This window comes from Embiotoca jacksoni, unplaced genomic scaffold, assembly GCF_022577435.1.
Source record: "Embiotoca jacksoni isolate LCO1_2020_lvr unplaced genomic scaffold, fEmbJac1.0.p SCAF_9, whole genome shotgun sequence".
Lineage (NCBI taxonomy): Eukaryota > Metazoa > Chordata > Actinopteri > Embiotocidae > Embiotoca > Embiotoca jacksoni.
Genome location: NW_027185447.1, coordinates 18,959,104 through 18,979,151, shown reverse-complemented (window position 1 = coordinate 18,979,151; position 20,048 = coordinate 18,959,104). Strand labels below are relative to the sequence as shown.

Genomic DNA, 20,048 nt, shown 5'->3' with positions numbered 1-20,048 from the left:
ACACGGGGTCGCGTTTCTGCTCACCACACGTGTTCACCTTCTTCTGTTACACACAACAATGTGGGTTAGTTCCCGAAGGCGAATCCTAACCCAGTTACACAAAACAAGTGAAACGGTGCCAAAAAAAACACACCTAACAGAAAACAACAAGGTCTCTAATGTCAGCGATGTTTTTTTTTTTTTTAAAAGGTGCAAAGTCACATTTCTATTAATATTTTTTTAGGTAAATCTATTTCCTGATTTGCAAAAACAATTTGTTCAAGCAAAGCTGAATAGTCAAACTGCAACCATGATGTGACTATTTCTCCCACCACCGCATTCAGTGTTGAGCTGCAGTACTGAAGCTCACCTGTGGGGGCGCTACAGCTTAAACTCTGCTGTTTCTGTGAGCTCTGTTCCTTCTTATTCACTCCTGTTGATACCAAAAACAAACAGAGCCGGAAGTGCTGCTGTTTCAGATCAGCTGAGGATGAGAGTAGTTTAGTTTAAACTTTAGAGATAATAATGGAGGCTGCTTTCTTACGGTTTGACAATTATGACTTCGGTGCTGATCAGCGGTTTGTGGACGGTTTGAAGTCTTTAAACAAGTCCGACAGCAGAAGCGGAAGCGACCATGTGGACCTGAAGCTGTTCTTTTATAACAGGCATGAGAAATGTATAGTTTATTATCAAGATATTTAAATGGATATGAAGCTGTTATTTTATAACAGGCAGGAAAAGTCTGTGGTCTAATTGTAAATTGAATGAGATGTGCAAAATACAAACTTTAAAAAAAATTAATTGAATTATAGTGAATAAGTTTGAGATTCACATCAGTGAAAACACTCTGCTTTACAGTTCAGAAAATATTGTACTATTTTTTTTTTACATACTTTTAAGTTTGCAGATAGAAATTAGAAAACAGTATTATTATTTGACATTAACTGCACAACTAAATGCAAAAAAAGTAAACAAAACGGCGACACATTTTATACAAACTATCCAGAACCTACACTGAAACGTTCAGTGTTTATTTATTTATTTATTTTTTAAAGATTATTAGAAATTAAATATGTTCAAATTAATTGCAAGAAAGGCAGCAAATCTTCACATTTGAGAAGCTCGACCTCCTCAAATGAAATGAAATGACTCGAATACAGTACAAGTACCTCGTACTTGAACTTATGTAAAGTACTTGAGTGAATGCAGGACTGTTTGTGATGTATATTTTATTGACATTATACTACTGCTAGTTTTAAATAAATGTTTTAATACAGGTTCTTAAAAGCTGGATGTTGTGATTTATCTTTTGTGTGTCCTTTAAACCTTTATATTTTTTTAATAAACTTTTTTTTTTTTATGCAAACCTGCTGGGATTCCTCTCCTATCTGTAACCATCAGGTTCGTTGAGCCCATCGATCGGACCGGCTACAAACAGCGGAGCTCTTCATCTCACCGTGTGACGTCGTCAGACTTTGCTGTTGAGCAGCTGGACCGGAGGACGGCGTCACATTCGGACTGCGATATCAGTGAAAACCAAACGGCAGAAACATCTGCGCACACAGAGACGAAGCAGCTTACCTTTGCGGAGGTGATGCGGCTGGTTCAGGAGGGAAAGGAAGTGCCCGGAGTGACAAAACTGGACGTACAACCGAACAACCAGAGTCCTACTCCTTCTCAGATGGGACGGATGCTGAAACCCTGGGAAACAAAGTGACTTCACTCTGTATTTTGGAATAAAGACTATGAAAAGTCAAACAACATGACATGTTGTTGTCACATAACAAGGAATGAGGATTAAAAAAAAAGCAGAATTAAAACTGCAAGGAGTGATAAGCGGGCCCTTAACATGCTGCACGTCGGGGCGTAATTAAAAAAATGAAGAAAAAGTCAGTGTGGCATGTCATCCAAATTTCGCATGACTTTTTTCTCATATTTTGGACATTTTCATATTTCGGATGACATGCTACAGTATGACTTTTTTTGTCAAATTTATGAAAAATATTCATACTATAGCATATCATCCAAAATATGAAAAAAAAAGTTATATTATGGCATCTGAAATCTGAAAAAATAAGTCAAAGTCCACTGCTGTTTTAATCTGTCTCTGTTTATCTGGGCTTCACCTCCAGCCGTTAAAGTTGAGACGTGATCAGAAGATTGAGAGAAGAAGTAAACTCAAAACAACAAGGAAACCAACAACATTTAGTTGCCGAGATATCACATTCACGAGCAGAAAGCATAAAAAAATGAGGGACTGGAGCACTCCGTCCTGAATTTATGTCTTTAATTAATCATGGGTAAGGCTTATGAAGTGGCATTTTTTGGCTAAATTAGTCAAGACCTAATAGAAAGTAAAAGTAAAAGCAAAACAAAAACCCAAACATTTGCACAACACATGTTGTCATGCCCGAGTGAAAATCCCACACATACTTTTATTCTTCAAGTCCCCACATCTGTTCTTTTCACCAACAAAAACTTGACTATCACACTAATATTTCTCTACATTACTTTGTCACTTGATAAACAAAAACAAAAAACACATTTGAACAGTCAACACAATACAAAACCAAAACCTACAGAAAAAGTTCACATTTTCCTGCTGCCAGTAAACATCAGAGCTAAAACGTAACATAACCAAAACTGTACTTTCAAAGTTAGCACCGTTACCATAGCACCTTCAAACAGACAAAGAGTTAAAACCACATCAGAACATTTCACCGTCTGTAACACGTGACCACATGCAGAACATCCAGTGAAATACAGATGAGAGGTCTTTCACAGGAAACTAACAGGCTATAATAACTTCGGGTAAAGTTGACACGATGCAATAAAAAAAAACCCAAAAAAAACAGGTGAGCACAAAAACCTTTTTTTTTTTTAATTACAAAAAAAACGTGTCAGTCACACGCCTCACTGAACTTTAAAGGACCATATGTGTGTGCAGTAAACAACAACACTCAACAATGCTGATGTCACAGCCGGGATGCAGTTAACTTTTCATGACTGATTAATCAATGAACGGTTCAGCAAATAAAACATCAGAAAACAGTAAAAAAAAAAAAAAATGGTTACAATACAACATCCTGGAGCACAAAGTGTCTGCGTTAACAATATCAAAATCCCCAAAGAGTAAAGCTGCAAATAAGAATTCACTTATTATTGATGATTTAGTCGATTATTTTTTCAAAAAGAAGATTTTGTGGTTTTTTTTAAGTCAAAATATTCCGTCCAAAAACGTTGCTGTGTTTTAGGGAAGATATCCAGTTTGAGATAATGTGTGGAAAAAGAAGCATCGGTAGCAAATCCTGCCACTGATGATGTAGTCTAATGTTGTTGTTTTTTTGCGTTTAAAGAATGACTAAACATTTAATCAATTATTGAATTACAAAAGTAATCGATCAACTGGATGTTAATTACGATTAAATCTCCACAAATTTGAGAACCTGGAACCATAACAAGTTGTGGCATTTTGGCTTGATACATTATTTAACCAACTTTCCTTTGATACGATCATTGATTAATTGACTAATAGCTGTCAGGAAGATTGGTATGAAAATCAACAAAGCAAAACCAAAAAGTTTGAGGTGCAGCGGAAACTGCGAGGACACGTTTAAAAATCTGTAAGTCGGAGCAGTTTAGTGTTTACTTGTTGGAAACTTTACTGCAGCTGCGCGATGGAAGAACGATCAGTAAACATGGCTGCCGTCGAACCCATTTATGGACCCCGAAGAAACCAAAATGAGGTAAATAAATAGGACAGTATGAAATAAATATTTACATTTTCATGGTCATATTCCATATTTTGCCTGTACTTACTTATGATTAATTATATCACACTGTCCGAATTATTTAACTCCGTTTGACCGTCGTCCAACTGTTACGCAGCTGAATACAGTTTACGTTGTGACATCATCACAGTATTATTTAACTTTGCTAATAATAAAGCAGATCAGTGTTTATTTTATGTCCCAACAAGCAAAACCACTGAAGAACTGGGAATCAGCAGGATCAGTTTGAGGCTCGCTGCTTTGATCAAGTACAAAACGTTTATTTATAATCGAGGCAAAAAGATCGTTTAAAAAGTGTCAATAATCCTTGCAGGTTAAATTCTGATCATCCAGTTTATTACTTGAATCAGATGCTGATTTCCTTTTTTGTTTACATTTTAAATTACTTTTAAACTGTGTGAATTTCCCATTATTCATTCACCATCTTTTTTTTCCTGAAGTATTTCCCTCTTCGCTGTTTTTAATTTTCCATCCGTTGCCTTAAAATAAACCAAAGCAATTATTAATGCAGGACATGTCTGCTTAAGTCTTTTGTTCTTACAGTTGTCACCTGTGTGTGTTGTTGTTGTTGTTTGACCCTGAGAAAGATTTGTGCTGTTCGCTTTATAAAAGGAATAACTTTTACATAATTGCGTGCCTTTTTCTAGCCAGAAAAGTAGTTAGAAATATAGTTTGCTTGTTGCTTTACAGCGTGCACATCTCGTTAAAGGGATCAAACGTGTAAAACCATTGTAACAGTTCTTTAAGGTATGCCTCTCCTAATTTAGAAGACACTGCATGTTATGTATTTAAAGTCAGACCTTTTCAGTATATTAAAAACACTCCAGTTAAAACCATTTTTCGACAGCACCAGTTTGTTTTCTTTGAGAAGATTCGGTGAGAAGTATTTTTGGTATTAGATAAATAGTAAGTCCTTAAAATAGATCTAATGTAAGCAAAAGTCCAAACCCAGTGAGGTAACTTTGACCAAAATCACTGGTGCACCGCAGAGTGATCGTTGGAATTTGGATAAAAATGTATTAAAATGCAGATTACAAAACTGTCTAGTCAATCAACTCAATGAATAGAAAATAAAACATTAAAATTCATGATCAGGACTAGATCAGATGTAAAAGTAAGATTATACAATAAGAAAATATAAAATACAGATAGAAAGTAAAAAAAAAATAAAAAAAAGTTAACATGTTTCATATTCATAAATTAACAGACATTAAAAAACTAACTGCAGATTAAAGTGTTGAGGTAGAGAGCTGAGGCCTGTACCACGAAGTGAGTTCGGCAGCTCTTTGGGTCACTGAGGTCAGTCACATTTTGGAGCAATTTTTCCCCCCGTGATGAACAACATATACATATATAATGCATTTAAAAACAGCTAAAGTAAAACTGGAGTAAAACCCCTGAAATGAATAAATTAAACCTGCAGTAAATGATTCTGGCCACTTGGGGGGAAGCTTTTGAGCCAATACTGGAAACCTGTTAACGACCAAGTTGTCTACTTCCACATGGAGCGGTTTCACAGCCGCATCAGTATTAACACGAAGTCGTGTTTCAGGCCACCTGCTGAATGTGAGTCCAGTACTCGCTGTTGTTTAGCTTTGCTGCTGATCTCCTGGTCCTGAGGGAAATATCTGGCTCTTAACGCTTCACTATGTTCACAATCTCGCCCCAAATGGCTGTTTGGTGCTGAAAACTTTGGTTACAAAAAAAACAAAAAAAACCCAGAAGCTAAAACAGTCCTCATACGAGCGTTTTCTTTCATATTATACAAAGTAAAAAATAATTATAATTAAAGTCATGATGAGGTCTTACTGATAAAAATGTTGCATTGATTATACGCGGAGCTAATTAAAAACATTGTGTGCAATTACTATGCAGTAAGTGTGGTAAACTCTACTTTAATCTGTGCACGCAGTTGTGCAAAAAATGTTTCCTGTCTCTGAAGTAATTATCACAGTATGCAAAGTGATTCCACAAAATCTGATGACTCCATTAATCCACTGAGCTGAATGAGTGGAGCTGTTGGCAGGTTTTCATCTCCTCCTCTGAAGTTAACCTGAAAGCCCAAAGTTGGCTGGCTAACCGTCTCGTCTCACTTCGTGACACAGGCCCGTGTTCAGAGCAACATTACTGTTTGATCACAGCACCGTCATTAGTCAAAGTAAAACTGAAATAAACAGACTGAAAAGTGTCCGTGCCCGGACGACCTAGATCACAGGATTAAAAGGAGCTCGCGAGCAAAACATTTCTAAAAGTCACAATACTAAATAAAGTCTTTCAGAGGGAAAGACCTGAGAGTTTGAACTACCTAGTAACACAGGGCAGGATAAGGCATTGGGTTTTTTTTACCGCTGCTGCTCTGATGTGAGGATTCACTTCACAGTTGCTGTTCACATTCAAAATAATCCTTCAGAGGGGCGACGAGGTGACGGATCACGGGGACGCTCCAGGAGCGGCCCAGAACTTTCTGCCTCTGCATCCGGCCCATGTTGTTCACATCCGTGTAGTGTTTGGGGAAGCCAAAGATCCTGAAAAGAGTCGACACTTAGAGACTCAGAGACTAACAGGTCTGACGACATTTACAAATTTTGACAAATGAGTATTCTTATATTTCTGATGTCTTTTTCATATAATATCCTCAGAGGCTTACAAGCTGGACAAAGCAAAAAATGTTTCTTGCAAAATATTAAAAACAAATTAATTAAAAACTGAATAAAGAAACTCAGAAAACATAGCTCCTAGTTGGATGGTGAATGGTATATGAAATCGAGATTCCCTTGATTGACCCGCAATGCAAAGCCCGACACTAATCCATCACAAGACGCAAAGCTGGAGCTGCAATATGGACCCAAAAAAAACTCCCTGGAAGTAAATCAGTCAATGATATGTTGTGCTTACTGTTCCATCTCAGTGCACCACAGGTAGTCCTCCTTGCCATTCATGTTGACAGGCAGCGGCCCCATCTTCCCCTGCCTTATGGAGTTAGATTTAGTGGTGATCGTGCGCACTTTGTCAAACTGCAGGGAGAGACGACAAATTTTAAATGCAAGTGTTTAGACTCAACAGAATTATTTAAACTCTCCTGGTTGCGCAGCTGCTTCCACAATAAGACGAGGTTCAAGATCAAAGTAAATGTCTGGACTGTGTATGAAACACTGCTGGGCTTTTACTTTGAAATGACAGCTTTTAATTTGAAACTGATACAGGAAGTCGCCGCATTCAGCGGAGTGTTACTCTATTAGTCAGTCGCTGACAAGGCTTTTTTTTTTTTAAACAGCTGGCCTTTCTGTTACAGTACATAAAAAAATGAAAAAACAGCAAAGAGTGTTGAAACTTTAACGTTATCATCATGTTACAAACTACAAACTAAAAATTATATGAAAATATGACATAATATATTTAAAAAAAAAATCCTACCTTTGCTTGACGTCCAGACTCCAAACAATCCTGGAGAGTCACTTTGTCATCAAGAGATGTAGCGAGAGGTCTGAAAAGAAAACAGACAGGAATGTTAACAGACTTTCAAAGACCAGAGTTTCTGCCTTCCAGTATGGAGGTGTATGACGGTATTAGTATGTACCTGTTCATGCCCGGTAGGTTTCCCCAAAAGTAGCGTGCTCTGTGAGCAGGGCTGACTTTCACTGCATCGATAAGAATCGGATTGCACTGTAATAAAAAGACAGAATTCAAATATTAAGTATTAAAACGTAATGTTTCCTGCCAGCACACTGACAGCATACATTCAGTAACCATAAAATACAATCACCTCAAGGAACCTGCAGATATCTGATTTATCCTTGGCGCTCATGAAAACCACGTTCTCAAACAACCAGAAAAACGGACGGTTGTCGCCCTCCTTCGGCTTCAGCAGAGTCAGTATGCGGTAGAACTCGAAAAAGAGTCTCCCAGTGCCCTCTGCAGGACGAACAGAGCGACAAACACAGACAAAGAATCACTAAAGAAGAGTCTGTGTGTGGAGGAGACAGAAAACTTTAGTGATTTTATATTCTCCTGCATTTTATCCGTCGCTACGTGTTTCCTGTTCAACATGTGCAACTACAAAATTGCCTTTAACAGAAGTTCAGAAGCAGCATACCGAATAATCCTTTTCGGAGCGGGTTGACCATCGACAGGTCGTTACACGGACTGCCTCCAATCAGAATATCAAATGGACCCCAGTCAGCCAGCTTGAACACACAAATACAGCTCAAGTTCAGTTCAGTTCATATTCTGATTTTATTTTTAGCTTCTTCAATGTGACAAATTCTCAGAGATTAATAACAGGAACTTAAATAGTAGTAGTAGTAGTAGCAGCAGTAGTAGTAGTAACAGTAGTGTTTATCCAGCTGGTACTCACATGTTTCCTCGTGATGGTGCGAACATCGTTGACGTATTCGATCTTCCCCTCGTGCTTGATCATCCCAACAGCAATCGAATCGTCGCAAATCTCTGAAGCGATGTAGCGTTCCAGCTTGAAGCCCAGATCTTTGAGCACCAGGTATCCTGTCAGGCGGCCGCAGTAATTAAAAACAGGTTAATATTAAAGCTTAAAACAATAACAAAAAGGTGCACAATTTATGTAATGTAAACTCCAATACTGCCTGCTGTTACATTTGTATTTCTGTTTGAGGTGACTGTCCAACTCAAGCTTCCAAAGCTCCTGATTATTATATAAAGACACAGTATCGTAGATGCTGGCTGAGTTTCTATCAAAAACACATTAAACGTGATGAACCCACCTGTTGCAATGCCATCAAAAAGAGAGAGCACCCTAAGCGGTCTGCGCTGATCGGCAGGGATGGAAGGGTAAACTCTGTGAGGCTCCTGTGATTAAAAATAAACACATTTACAAATTTTGAATAAAAGAAATCTATATAAAGAAATTAAAGCCCTGGTTTACTCCTAAACTTGGTGGAGAAATACATGTTGGCCAATTCCAGGAGTTTATGGCACAAAGCCTGAATAGCAGAGCTTCAAACAGCAGAGGAACGGAGTGATTACTTTGAAAAGAAAATCTAAACCATAATATAATAATATATTATAACAAACTTTTCACACTGAACTGCAATCACACCAAGTTCTTCAGATTATCTGACAGAGCGTGATGAAACTGATGCACGGGAGAAGAATATTCGGACACTTCTGACCTTAAATATCAACCTAAAAATCCTACAATCACTGGTCAACATACATCTACGTCACTTCCTGGTGGATCATGATGTCTTTCAGTCACAGAAGTCGGGCTTAAACTTAAATTTTTAGATTAGTTGGTAGCTTTAGTTTACCTATCAAAGAACAAACAACTCTTCACTCCTCATCAGAAAAGAAAACTGTAAAACATTTTGACTGAGAGGAAAGTGTGATACGTACAAACTCCATGGCGCTGTTGTTGGCGAAGAAGTCTTGAACCTTGACGCTCCAGTCTGGTCTGAGTTTGAGGTTTCCTTCACACTGTGAGGGTTTGCAGAAGAAGCAGCTCCAGGGATCGACGTCTTTCAGCTTTTCAAAAGTTCCCAGCCCCACCAGGATGTCCAGACAGTCCTTACAGAAACATCTGAGAAACGGAGAACACCCGAGAACATGCGTGAGAAATGGGAGTGATCTGCATGAGCTATCCAGGTGAAGGCATCAAAAGCTGAACAGTTATTATTCATGAGTCAAATAGAAAAATGAAAAATGTGCACTGTAATATGGACAAAAATATTCATCAGAACGCCCACGAGACTTTTTCTTCTGTTTCGATGAGGACAACTAGCTGACATCAAGCTCAGAGGTTTTCAAACTGGACAGCTGAAGGAGGACGTGGAGGAAGACACACGAGGCCAAACCCAGAATTAATGTGCTTTTGTCTTGTTGACTCGGTCACAGTCGACAGTTGAGACTAACAGCAATGACTGTCACACACATAAGTATCCCCGAATGCCTCCACTTGTGTTAGTATTTGTTCTGTCTTCATCAGTCCATCCTGACATTTTCAGACCCATAACTAACAACACAAAACACAGTAGTCCTTTCTGCCGTTATCTCCATGACAACACAACGTAGGCAAGTTCTCAGGTTATAAAAGAGCATTATAACACGATTTTCTTCAGTGTAAAAGTAATCCAGTGACGACAGTCTGTATAATATTGGTACACTGCAAACAGAAACAGCTGACAGCTGGCATGGAAATAAGATAAATAACAGGATTTAAGTTCGAGCCCGCAGATAATTAAACTGAGAGAGATGGGACGGACCGACAGTGTTCGATGACCCCTTAAACTGGCCGATGAGAATCACTTGGGACTGCAGGGTGGTGGTAAATCTAACAGCTTCAGGTAGTCTCCAAAGTTTTGAAATAAGCCTCAATCTGTGATGTGAATTGTGAACGTAAGTTTGGTGTATCATGAATCGAAGTATTAAAAAAAGTGAACAGTAGTAAAACATCATTATGCTGGCTTGTGACAAATACCACCTGCGCAGTGTTTACCTGCAGCAGCTGTCGTTGCCACACAGGATGACCTCCAGGCCTGCGCAGCACACGGTGCAGTACGACTGGTAGCCGTCTTCGTCGTAGCGGTACAGCGTCTCCGTGAAGTTCTCCTGCAAACAGTGACAAGGGGCGTTTTGCAGCATTTCGGATGTTAATGGCGGCTGTGTTTCAGATGAAGGTTAAACATTCAGACACTGGGCTGGGATGGAGTAAAGCACACTACATAACGTACACAGAGATAGATCATCGTGTTATTAGATTACCTTGCATTTTAGGCAAAGACCACCCTCAAACAACGGGTGCTGCACTTCGAGCTCAGAGGATCCACAACACAAACAAAAGTCTGAAATAAAATATTGCCTTAAAATTAACAACTTTATGTTTGTATCAAAAATTCTACTTCTTCCACACGCTCACACAAACGTTACCTTCAATTGTTCTGCCTTTCTCTTTGACCCTTTCCCTTATTGATTCTGTAAAGAAAAATCAGAAAGAAGAAAAATAAGCACGGCAGTAAAATCAAATACTTATATTACCTAATGGAGTCAGTTCCTCACATGTACCTTTATATTTCTATGGACTTCATTCCAAACACTACGTACCTCTGCCGCAGGTGATGACGGGGGCATTTGTCTTATTTTTTAAAATATATTTTCTTTTTGCGGGGGGCTGGTAGTCGGACAGGACAGAGTCGGGAGAATCGAGAGGTGCAGCAGCATCTGGAAGACCAGGAAAATGCAGAGTCAAAAGAAATTTCATGGAAACATTCGTGATTTTAAGGAACTTGTTTTAACATGTTGACCGAAAAAAAAATAAAAAATCTCTGATCGAGCCAGATGACAGAGCAAGACAAAACATGACAGCTAATCTTTTAATTCTAGAATCTTAAAAAAATATAGAAGACCTGTGTGAACTAGTCTGCTCTCTGAGGCTTTCTTTAGGATGGACCATAACGTAGTCTACATGCTTATAAATCTGCCTTTCCTGATGAAGGTATTTATTGGATTTGTAAATGTGCACATACCAGGAGGTGCAAATCCTTCAGCTCCTGTTGGCAGAAATCCTTCAAAAGCCCAGTCCAGCATCAGCTTCAGCTCTTTTCCTTTATCACCTTGTGCATCAGCAAAAGACTTCCCACATCGCTCGCCTGCCAACTGCAGATTAGAGATGTGGTCAAAATCTGGAACATTTGGTAAATGTGGTTTACAAGTTTTCTGGCACGCTTCTGCCAAGTGATTCGACATACAGTACATGATGAGTACCAGAGGTAAACAGAGTCAGGAGACACTCAGCTACTCAGCTGTTAAAAATCATTTTTCAAATGACAGACTTGCTCCCAGTTTTGTCCCAATCAACAAACCTTTTGGTTTCCTATTAAAGCCAAAGAACACTCAAGTAGCTGCTGTTGCCAACTTTCCACTTTGCTCTTTGTTGACAGGAATAAAGCAGCATCTCAGAACATCACAGAACCAATGGCATGAAGATCTTTAGTTATACTATCATTAGTTTGATTGTAGTTAATTTCCGTATTTAGAAAAATGAGACATTACTGTGTTATTGTGTATTAGTGTTACTTTGGGAAGCAAAGAAAATGTTGCGTGTTTAAGAAAGAAATTTGACAGAAAACACAGAACATATGAAAATCTGATGTTCTGATTTACATAGAATGTAAATCAGTTACTTTACATGTTGGCTGTCGACACAGAAATGTTTTGATTACCTCGATAATTTGGTAGATGGCTTCCTTGTAGATGGGCAAGCTGGCAAAGGAATTTTTGCAGAAACACTTGTTGAAGGTACTGAATGCCATAAGACCCTCTGTATAGATCTGTAACGGAAAACAGTCGTGATGTAAAGATCCGTGAAGTGTTTCTGCAGTTTGAGCAAATAAAGATCCAAATTAACAGCTGAGAACTGTACTTCTTACCTCCGAGAACATCCCGTCTCCGAACCACTCCACCCGCCGCATACCCGGGGGAGCAGACTTGGTCTTCCAAGGCATCACCATCCCCGGCCACCAGGAAAAGCCTTTCACCTTCCCCCACACCAGCTCTCCTGTCGGAAACCCTTTACCATCCTGCAGAAAACAAGAGGAAAGGACATGCACATAAAAATCGGACTCCAATCAGATTCAGTCATTTTTATGACACAATGTTTGATTTACAGAACGTGAGGGAACTCTATTGTGGACTTTACACATTACCTGGTAGGAATGTTTCCCCCGTCCTCTGGTTGGCGTGGGTTTACCGGACGGTGATGTTTCCTCCGACTGAAAGTGACCGCAACAGAAGGTCAAAGAAGGCAAAAGGTAAGAAATAAGGAAAATGTTAGGAAAATGTTTGTAAATTTGCCAACAATCACTTCATGTTAAACGGACACCTGGCCGGTAAGATTCGGCGAGTTTCCTGACTCGTGTACTGCTGGCTACAAAATAAAGCAGCAGGCAACAGTAGCTCATTTTATACGGCTCGTTCAAGTCTGGAAACGATTCCAGCTCTCTCTTTTCACGTAGAAATTGAAGGCCGGCATAGCGCGGGACTGGAGGCAGGCACTGTTGTGTCAACGTTACGATGGCATGTTATTCAAAATCACACTTTGTGGTGTAATTTTTCTGGCTTTGTTTAGTTTACTATAAAAAAAAAAAAAAGAAAAGCCAGGATTTTCTTGATGACGGCACTGCAGGATCGCTGTGCAAAATGGGCCGGTGACTGTTTTCTACAGGTCTGATGATGCTGACTGAAACACACACAAAAAAGAGCCGAACAGTCTCTGTCGCACCAGTCTCACTTGTCATTTTTAGCATCTCACGAATGCCGGCAAAAAAAATGTGCAACCAAAGTTACATTCTATGAAAAAAAATTGTTTCATATTTCTGTTAAAAGACCTTTTAATACCTTCCAAGGCCTTTTTGTGTGAACTGAATTCATTGAAAATACCATGTAAATGGTCGGATGCTTCAGCAGCAATTACCCGTTGCCAATGTCACCGTTTTGATGTGGATTTGTCACAACAATACCTAAAACGTATTATTCTATATATTAATTTATTTACGTAATAGTTGGATTTGAAGTTATTTATAATATTTTTTAATTTATTTAGTTTCCTAACTGGGCAATCAGGAATTTTCACTGTTGTAAAGTATTTTGTTGTTTGTTGCAGTAGCATTTAACGGTCCACTGATATTCTGGTAGTATACCTGAGTATACCTACCACCTCATCTTGGGACTCCACACCATTTTTGCTGTCCTTATCAACATCTACGGCTTTGCACCAGGAGCTAGCACCAGCCTGAAACACTGTACGGGCTTGTGGCTTCTGGCGCAGGCTGCTCTCCCAGCCAAAACTTCCCCTAATGGCCTCCTGAGAGACAGCACACTCTCATTACACACTAAAATATCATGCACATGCAAATGTCAACCAAAACACACACGCCTTCACATAGACAGACACCACCCCATCGTACCAGTGATTACGTTGGGCATGAAGATGAAAGGAATAAAGAAAGGCAACGGAGGCGTTAGTAGAGTAGAGGGATTGAAGAGACAAAGATTCACCTCACAAACGGTTCTGGTTGCAGCTTTCATGAGTAGCTGATGACATTTATAGTCAAACAACAGAATTTACAGAAGTTTCTGAAGTCAGCACAAATAGATTTTTTTTATGTCATTAAAAACGTATTTTTGATATAGATTCAACATTCAAAACAACAAACAGAAGAAAATCTGCTACCTCTTTGCACAAGTCACCGTTCTCTCCGTCGTTTTCATTACTGGAATCTTTGGAAACAGCATGTATTACAGTATTTTTTATTAGAGATCAGATGCATCATAACTGCATTATGAAAGTCTGGAGGATGACTATCCTGAAACAATTTCTAATTACAAAATCCTTTTTTTTTTCCTTTTACTTTTTCCAGTTAAAAAATGAATCAGCTTTAATTAATTTTACAAAATAAATGTATATTTCAATTATGTCCGGTATTTTCTTAAAATTGTGTAAAAATAGGAATTAAAAATTGCTTTTCTTACTTGTTTTGCGGTGTATCTTCATGAGACGGACTTCACACGGTTTTACTGTTAGATTAGAGCCATTAATTCCTCAAAAATTAGATCAAAGTGTGAAAAAAATTAGATCCACAGCAATCACTTCGGCTTAACTTCTCATTACTTGTATATCATATAATCATTATCATCTCATGAAAGGGTTTCATTATCAGGTTGTTACAAAAAAAATGTGTTGCAACTTTCCCATACCTGTTTAATTTACCCGATGGACCATATTTCGTCTTACCTCGAGTACAAACCCTGGATTCCTTGTTGCTGTCAGAGAAAGCGTTGTCAGACATGACGTCACACTCGCTTTCCGTGAAGGCCTCACTCTCAGAGAATAGTGCAGAGTCGTCATTCTCCAAGGCCTAAAATAGGACAAACAATCAACAAGTGCGCCAAATCAATTTAACTCTTTAACACTAAACACAGACAAAAGATGGTGACACAGCTCAACTATTTACATACCTGAGTAAAAACTTTCTGAGTTTGAAGTGGAGGACATGGGAAAGACAACAGGGTCAAAACAAGCTTCCTGAAGACTGAGGTCAGCTTCGTGTCCTTCAGTACGCTGGCCCAGTGCTTCTCCAGTGAAACCACTGCTGATCTGTCCTTTGCTGCCTCTTCACTCTCTCCCTCTCCTGCCAGCTGATACTCAAGGAATTCACTGGTGAGCTCTTTCACCTCTTCAGGGGAGCTGCAGATTCCCAGCTTGGTTCCCAGCTCTCCTACAGCTTTCCCCGTCACTTTCAGCCTGCTCTGGGGGTTCAGCAGCTGAGCGATGCTCCTCAGCGCCCCGTCGTTTAAAGGCAACTCCTCTGCAATGCAACCCGTGAGAGCAATATAAAAGGACAACGCCTCCTCGTTCAACAGAGGCAGAGCCTCTACAGCCTCAGACTTTTTCAGGAAGTCTTTCACTGCTTTACCACCGTCACCGAGTTCAGGGCTTGAGAGGTGGAACTTCTTGTTCTTAAGGATTTCAGCATCACGTTCCTTGAGAAAGCGAGCAGCAGCTTGAGGATGGAGGAAGTAAGAGGTGTAGGTGCATAGCAGGTTACTGACTTCTTCTAGGATGAGAAGCATGTCAGCCCTGGACTCGCCCTGTGTTTGCCTTTGGAAGCTGTACAGAGGCTTTAAGGCCTGCTCCAGGAACAAAAATGCTGCCTTGACTTTGGGATCCTTCAGCTGAGCACAGATTAACTTGGACTGCTCATCGTCTTCACGGCAGGAGCGAAAGTACAATTCCAGATCGCTCCACATTTCCAAGATCTTGGTGACGAACAGGCAAAATCTAAGGCAGCTGGTGTTGAGGTAGAATGATGTGCTGTCTTCACTGATATCAGACCCAAAAAGAGCTTTGAGGTTGTCGTTCTTGGTCGAGCAGGAGCAGTGGTGTGCATGGAGGTCCACCATCAACTCTCGAGCCTGATTGGAGAGTTCCTTAATGCCAGCATGACAAGCAGCATCGGCGATGGTGTACAGGCCTCCTAAGACTGTGATGTTCGGGTTGAGCTCTCTGAGCTGGGAGCGGATCTGCTCCGATGCCGCACCGTTAGCACTGAAATAAACAGCAACGAGGTTGTCTGTGGATAGCTCGAACTTCTTCAAGGTCTCCACCACCGCGGCGGCGGTTTGATCTCCTGCACCGTCCACTGACTGAAGCGCATCCAGAAATCGGAGGCAGTGAGTGGAGGCTTCGACATCAAAGAACCCAACAAGGAGCACGGAGACGGTGTCGTCCTCGCCCACGGTTACCCCTCCATAAACATACACACAGTAAGGAGTGTGTTGGCAAACAGATGTGATATTTTTGGGGTACTGTGACCCCAGCTTCCAGCGAGCAAAATGTTTTGACACCTGTTCACCTTCAGCAGATCCGGAGTAACAGTGGTTGCGAATGAACCGAATCGCTGCGTCGCTACAAGGCAGCGGCTCGGCGAATTGGCCACTCTTGAAGATTTTAGCTCTTTTCTTGTGTTTTTTTGTTTCCCCATGTCGCCTAAGTTCTATCAAGCCTTTAGTAAATGTACTAAGGTTGCTTTTGCAAGAGGAGCAGTAAGTGTAGTTCTCTCCGACAGGACAAGGGTCAGCCCAATCGAAGATGTCCTTCCACTTTTCAGTGTAAGGAAATTTTCTAGTTGGCGTTGCATTGGCGTTTTCTTCTGCGTCTGTTTCCAACTCAGATCTCCCTGAAAAAATAAGAGAAAAAATATGAATGCACAGGAGCTGCGATTGTGATGACCAAAACACATTACACACTTATTTCATTATCAAAGTGAAAGAAATGGTTAAATTACACTTACGTGAGCGGGGAGATACCAGAATAGGGCTGATATCAAGGCCGTCTCGAGCTTTCACCGGGTTGTATGCTTGGCTTTTGACTTTTGCTGCGTAGGAAACTTTGAACCACTTCAGGATTTCCAAGTTGCTTTTATAATCCCCTTTGATGAGCTCCTTCACGGGAACAGTCTGTATTAAAACAAAGAAAACATGAAAACATTTTTAGCAACACTATACTATACCTCACTATTAAAATAAAAGTTTTGTACCAAAAATGGATACCCAAGTTACACCCACACGCACGGTTTGTCAAGTTAGAAATATGAAGTACATTCTTTATTCTCAATGATTTGTAGTTTCTTTAGAGTGAAATGGGAAGATTATTGAGACTCTCATATCTGTACATTAACTATAAAGTTAGTGCCGGCAGACTGTTAGCTCAGCTTAGCATTGAGAATAGAAACAAGGGTACACAGCTGGCTCGGCTTCATCCGAAGGCCCAAACGAGTTTACCTACGAACCTCTAAAGCTGAAAAATTAAAAATGTGTCTCTCGTTTGTTTGTCTTAACTGTATTGCAACTCTATTAGAGTTAACGCACCTTTGTTATTCCGCTCTTGCTGAAGGCCTCATGGAGGAGACTGAAGTTGTGCTTGCAGTCATCCTCACTTTGTGCATCAAACTTCACCGTGGTCATGTCAACAGATCCAGGAAAAATGCAGTCCATGATCTGACAGTGGCATGCACCTGTTGGATCATACATACAGACAGACAGACAGTTCAGAAAGTGTTGTGTAAATGAAGGAAGAACCATCATTTTGTTGTTTTTTTATTAGGATAATAAAACAGAAAGTAGGACAATATTTAAGAATGATCCTGATTGTTGTGTTTTAATTGAGGAAAAACACCGCTAGCAAAGTTCTGCTAACTCAGTAACAAATAAATTGTATTCCCTAAAGCTGCTTCTATATAAAAGCCTCCTGCTGGGTCGCCCGGTGGCGAACTTCTAATGTGAAGCAGCAACCGGAAATTAACTGCAACACGGTCAAAATACAGCTGAGATACAATCATAAACAAATCAGTTAATAGTATAATAAAGCTGATGTCGCAAATTATGAACAAACACGAAGGAGTGAAACTGAACACGCCAAACAACCTGACACCCAAAGTTGATTTGCATATATTCAAAGGTTGTTGCAAAAATATCTCAGTGGGCTCAGCGCATACTGATGAATCACCTGAAGCCATCTCCTGCACATCTTTGAAGTTTGTCTTCAGGAGGTTGTTGATCCAGGTCACCAATTCAAAGCACCTGGATTTATCATGGGAGGCGTCTGGGGTCACAACCGCTGGACTTTCCATCTTGCAGCTTTCTAAGAAATTAAGCAAAATTAGATTTTCATAAATTCAAAGTATGACGAATGAATGATTAGATTGGCATAGTTGACCCAAGTTCATGTCTTTATTTTTGTTTTATTTTATTGAGCCCCGTCTTGTCCTTTCCTTCTTGCACACTAAGCTTTTTATCATGTGTGTGATTTTGAATGACAGGCCAATATCTTATCTAAGCAAATCTTTTACTTAGAAGTGGTTTTACAGCAGCCTACATCAATAGTTTTTAACCATCCAACAATATTACTCATTATACTCCTGCCACTCCCAGGAAGTTATGTCAGTCCCTTTACCATTCAAAACAGTGTCGGACAAAGTGACAAGCCTTGTTTATGTTTTTTAATTCATTGTTTTGTAGGAATTTGTTTACCACCCGTGTTCTTATTTGTAAAACATCTGTAACACAGCGTTGTTGGGTACATCATTTGTACACTATCGACAGGTTTTCAGTGTTGCATAGCATTTCAAACCTTTGTCCTTTCAAAAGGCAACTTTCATATTGCTACTGTTTACCAAAACAGATCGTATTTACCTCGACCCAAAGACTAACTTGGGGGAGGGGGGTGGGGGTGGTGTTGGTGGGTGAGGCGAAGCCAGTGGGTGGGTTGCCTAATCTCCTTTTGTCTGTCTGACTTGTGGGGGATACAAGCTGAGCTCTTTCTGTCAAATGAACAAATCTGCACATTGGAGACTTTTGGATGCATGTTGTTGTCATGTGTGCATTTATTTAGACACCGAGGTGAGGGACACTTCAGCCACGCTGCTGCTATTCCTCCTCCCCTTTTCCTCAATGTATAGAAAGCGTCAGTGAAATCTCGCGTTGTTCATGTTTTGCCGCGAACGAACCATGGGGGACACAACTTTCACTGACAAGGAAACATGAGCTTTGACGCAAGGCACAGACTGCAGATCCCGTTCAATTTTACTTTACATAAAATACAAACAAATACAGTGCATCTGAATTAGTACAGCCACTAACCACGCCGACCGGCTTTTTCATTTCCACAGTCTCGCATTTTGTCTTTCAACATTTCGCAGTGCATGCACGGTGCAGCTCTTACAGCCTGCTTTCACATGAGGGAAGGGATCTGTATGCTTTTTTTGAATGTTACCTTGCACCAAGTGTCTTAAAAGTGAAAATCAGACATTGCATCTTAAGAACATGTAATTACAGCTGACTATCCGCGCATGTGCAAGTTACATCAAAAGCCGGCATTACGAGATAAAAGTAAATTGCAGCTGTGGTTAGGAAGTCAGCAGCTCGCCCGGTTCTCTCTCTGTGTGTGCTGGTGTCGCCGTGGATTTTGTTATGAGCCGGTCTTTGTGTTGTGAGCTTGCAGAGGGCTGGATTTACAACAAACCGGGACGATAAAAAAAAACAAAAAAACCCTGTAATAACGTGACCCTGCGTGCATCATCCGTAAACTACCTTCATTTGGTGCGATCCGAATAAACTAAAAGCGGATTGATTTATATTTATTTATTTTTTATTTTTTTGTATACAGTAGTTAGATCACGGGTGACTTACCTCGGCCGTCCTGACGATGCGCGCTCCGACCATAGGCTCCGATCTAAAGCACCCCTTTCCGAGACGCAAGACCGGCCCCAGTGACGTCCATATTATTCGGGAACGATCCATTGGACGGCCGACAAAGGGAGGCTGTCCCACAGCAAGACTGTTAGCTATGAACGCGATTTTACGAAACCATCGACTGCACGAACCCCCTGAACAAATTTGCATCTTACAATGTTTGTTGCGGTGCAAAACTGGGCTTGACGTTGCAGAATTTTCTGCACTTCCACCTCAGTTTTAGCCAACTAAGTTTCTCCCTTCACTTGAAAACCAACGCGCTGTAACCACACTGTAGACTTAACAAAAAAACACAACTCACCTCCGAATTATTACTGACTAATTCAAGAATTCGTCCAATTTAGTCTTTACAACAATCACAGGCAAAAAAAAAATAAAAATCTGACAATTTCTTGTTGGCTGTCACCAACAGTATGCATGTAACGTAATTAAGGAGCATTATAGTGACAAAAGGAGATAATAATTGCATTAAAACCTGAATTGTCACGTTTACTTGAGCAG

At 40.1% G+C, this 20,048-nt stretch overlaps 1 protein-coding gene across 1 annotated transcript; it reads right to left on the bottom strand.

The window, feature by feature from the left end:
• Nucleotides 1-2,196: 2,196 nt before the first annotated feature.
• On the bottom strand, nucleotides 2,197-19,558 carry LOC138193142 (uncharacterized). Its single transcript, XM_069140994.1, has 26 exons — nucleotides 19,485-19,558; nucleotides 17,803-17,937; nucleotides 17,166-17,311; nucleotides 16,589-16,754; nucleotides 14,754-16,474; nucleotides 14,530-14,653; nucleotides 14,268-14,336; nucleotides 13,969-14,015; nucleotides 13,450-13,599; nucleotides 12,443-12,508; nucleotides 12,167-12,316; nucleotides 11,960-12,067; nucleotides 11,264-11,393; nucleotides 10,842-10,958; nucleotides 10,668-10,712; nucleotides 10,503-10,582; nucleotides 10,237-10,349; nucleotides 9,138-9,321; nucleotides 8,507-8,591; nucleotides 8,125-8,270; nucleotides 7,864-7,954; nucleotides 7,534-7,682; nucleotides 7,348-7,433; nucleotides 7,185-7,254; nucleotides 6,666-6,784; nucleotides 2,197-6,295 (listed from the first exon to the last, which is right to left on the bottom strand). The coding sequence occupies exons 2-26, from the start codon at nucleotides 17,924-17,926 to the stop codon at nucleotides 6,145-6,147; spliced, it is 4,437 nt and encodes a 1,478-aa protein (XP_068997095.1). The 5' UTR covers nucleotides 17,927-17,937; nucleotides 19,485-19,558; the 3' UTR covers nucleotides 2,197-6,144.
• Nucleotides 19,559-20,048: the final 490 nt, after the last annotated feature.

Coding starts and splice junctions, on each gene's coding strand:
- LOC138193142 (XM_069140994.1), bottom strand. CDS start 17,926: ATGGAAAGTCCAGCGGTTGTGACCCCAGACGCCTCCCATGATAAATCC. Junction 16,755..17,165: donor GCAAGAGCGGAATAACAAAG/GTGCGTTAACTC, acceptor GTTTTAATACAG/ACTGTTCCCGTGAAGGAGCT. Junction 11,394..11,959: donor CCATCTACCAAATTATCGAG/GTAATCAAAACA, acceptor TCTAATCTGCAG/TTGGCAGGCGAGCGATGTGG.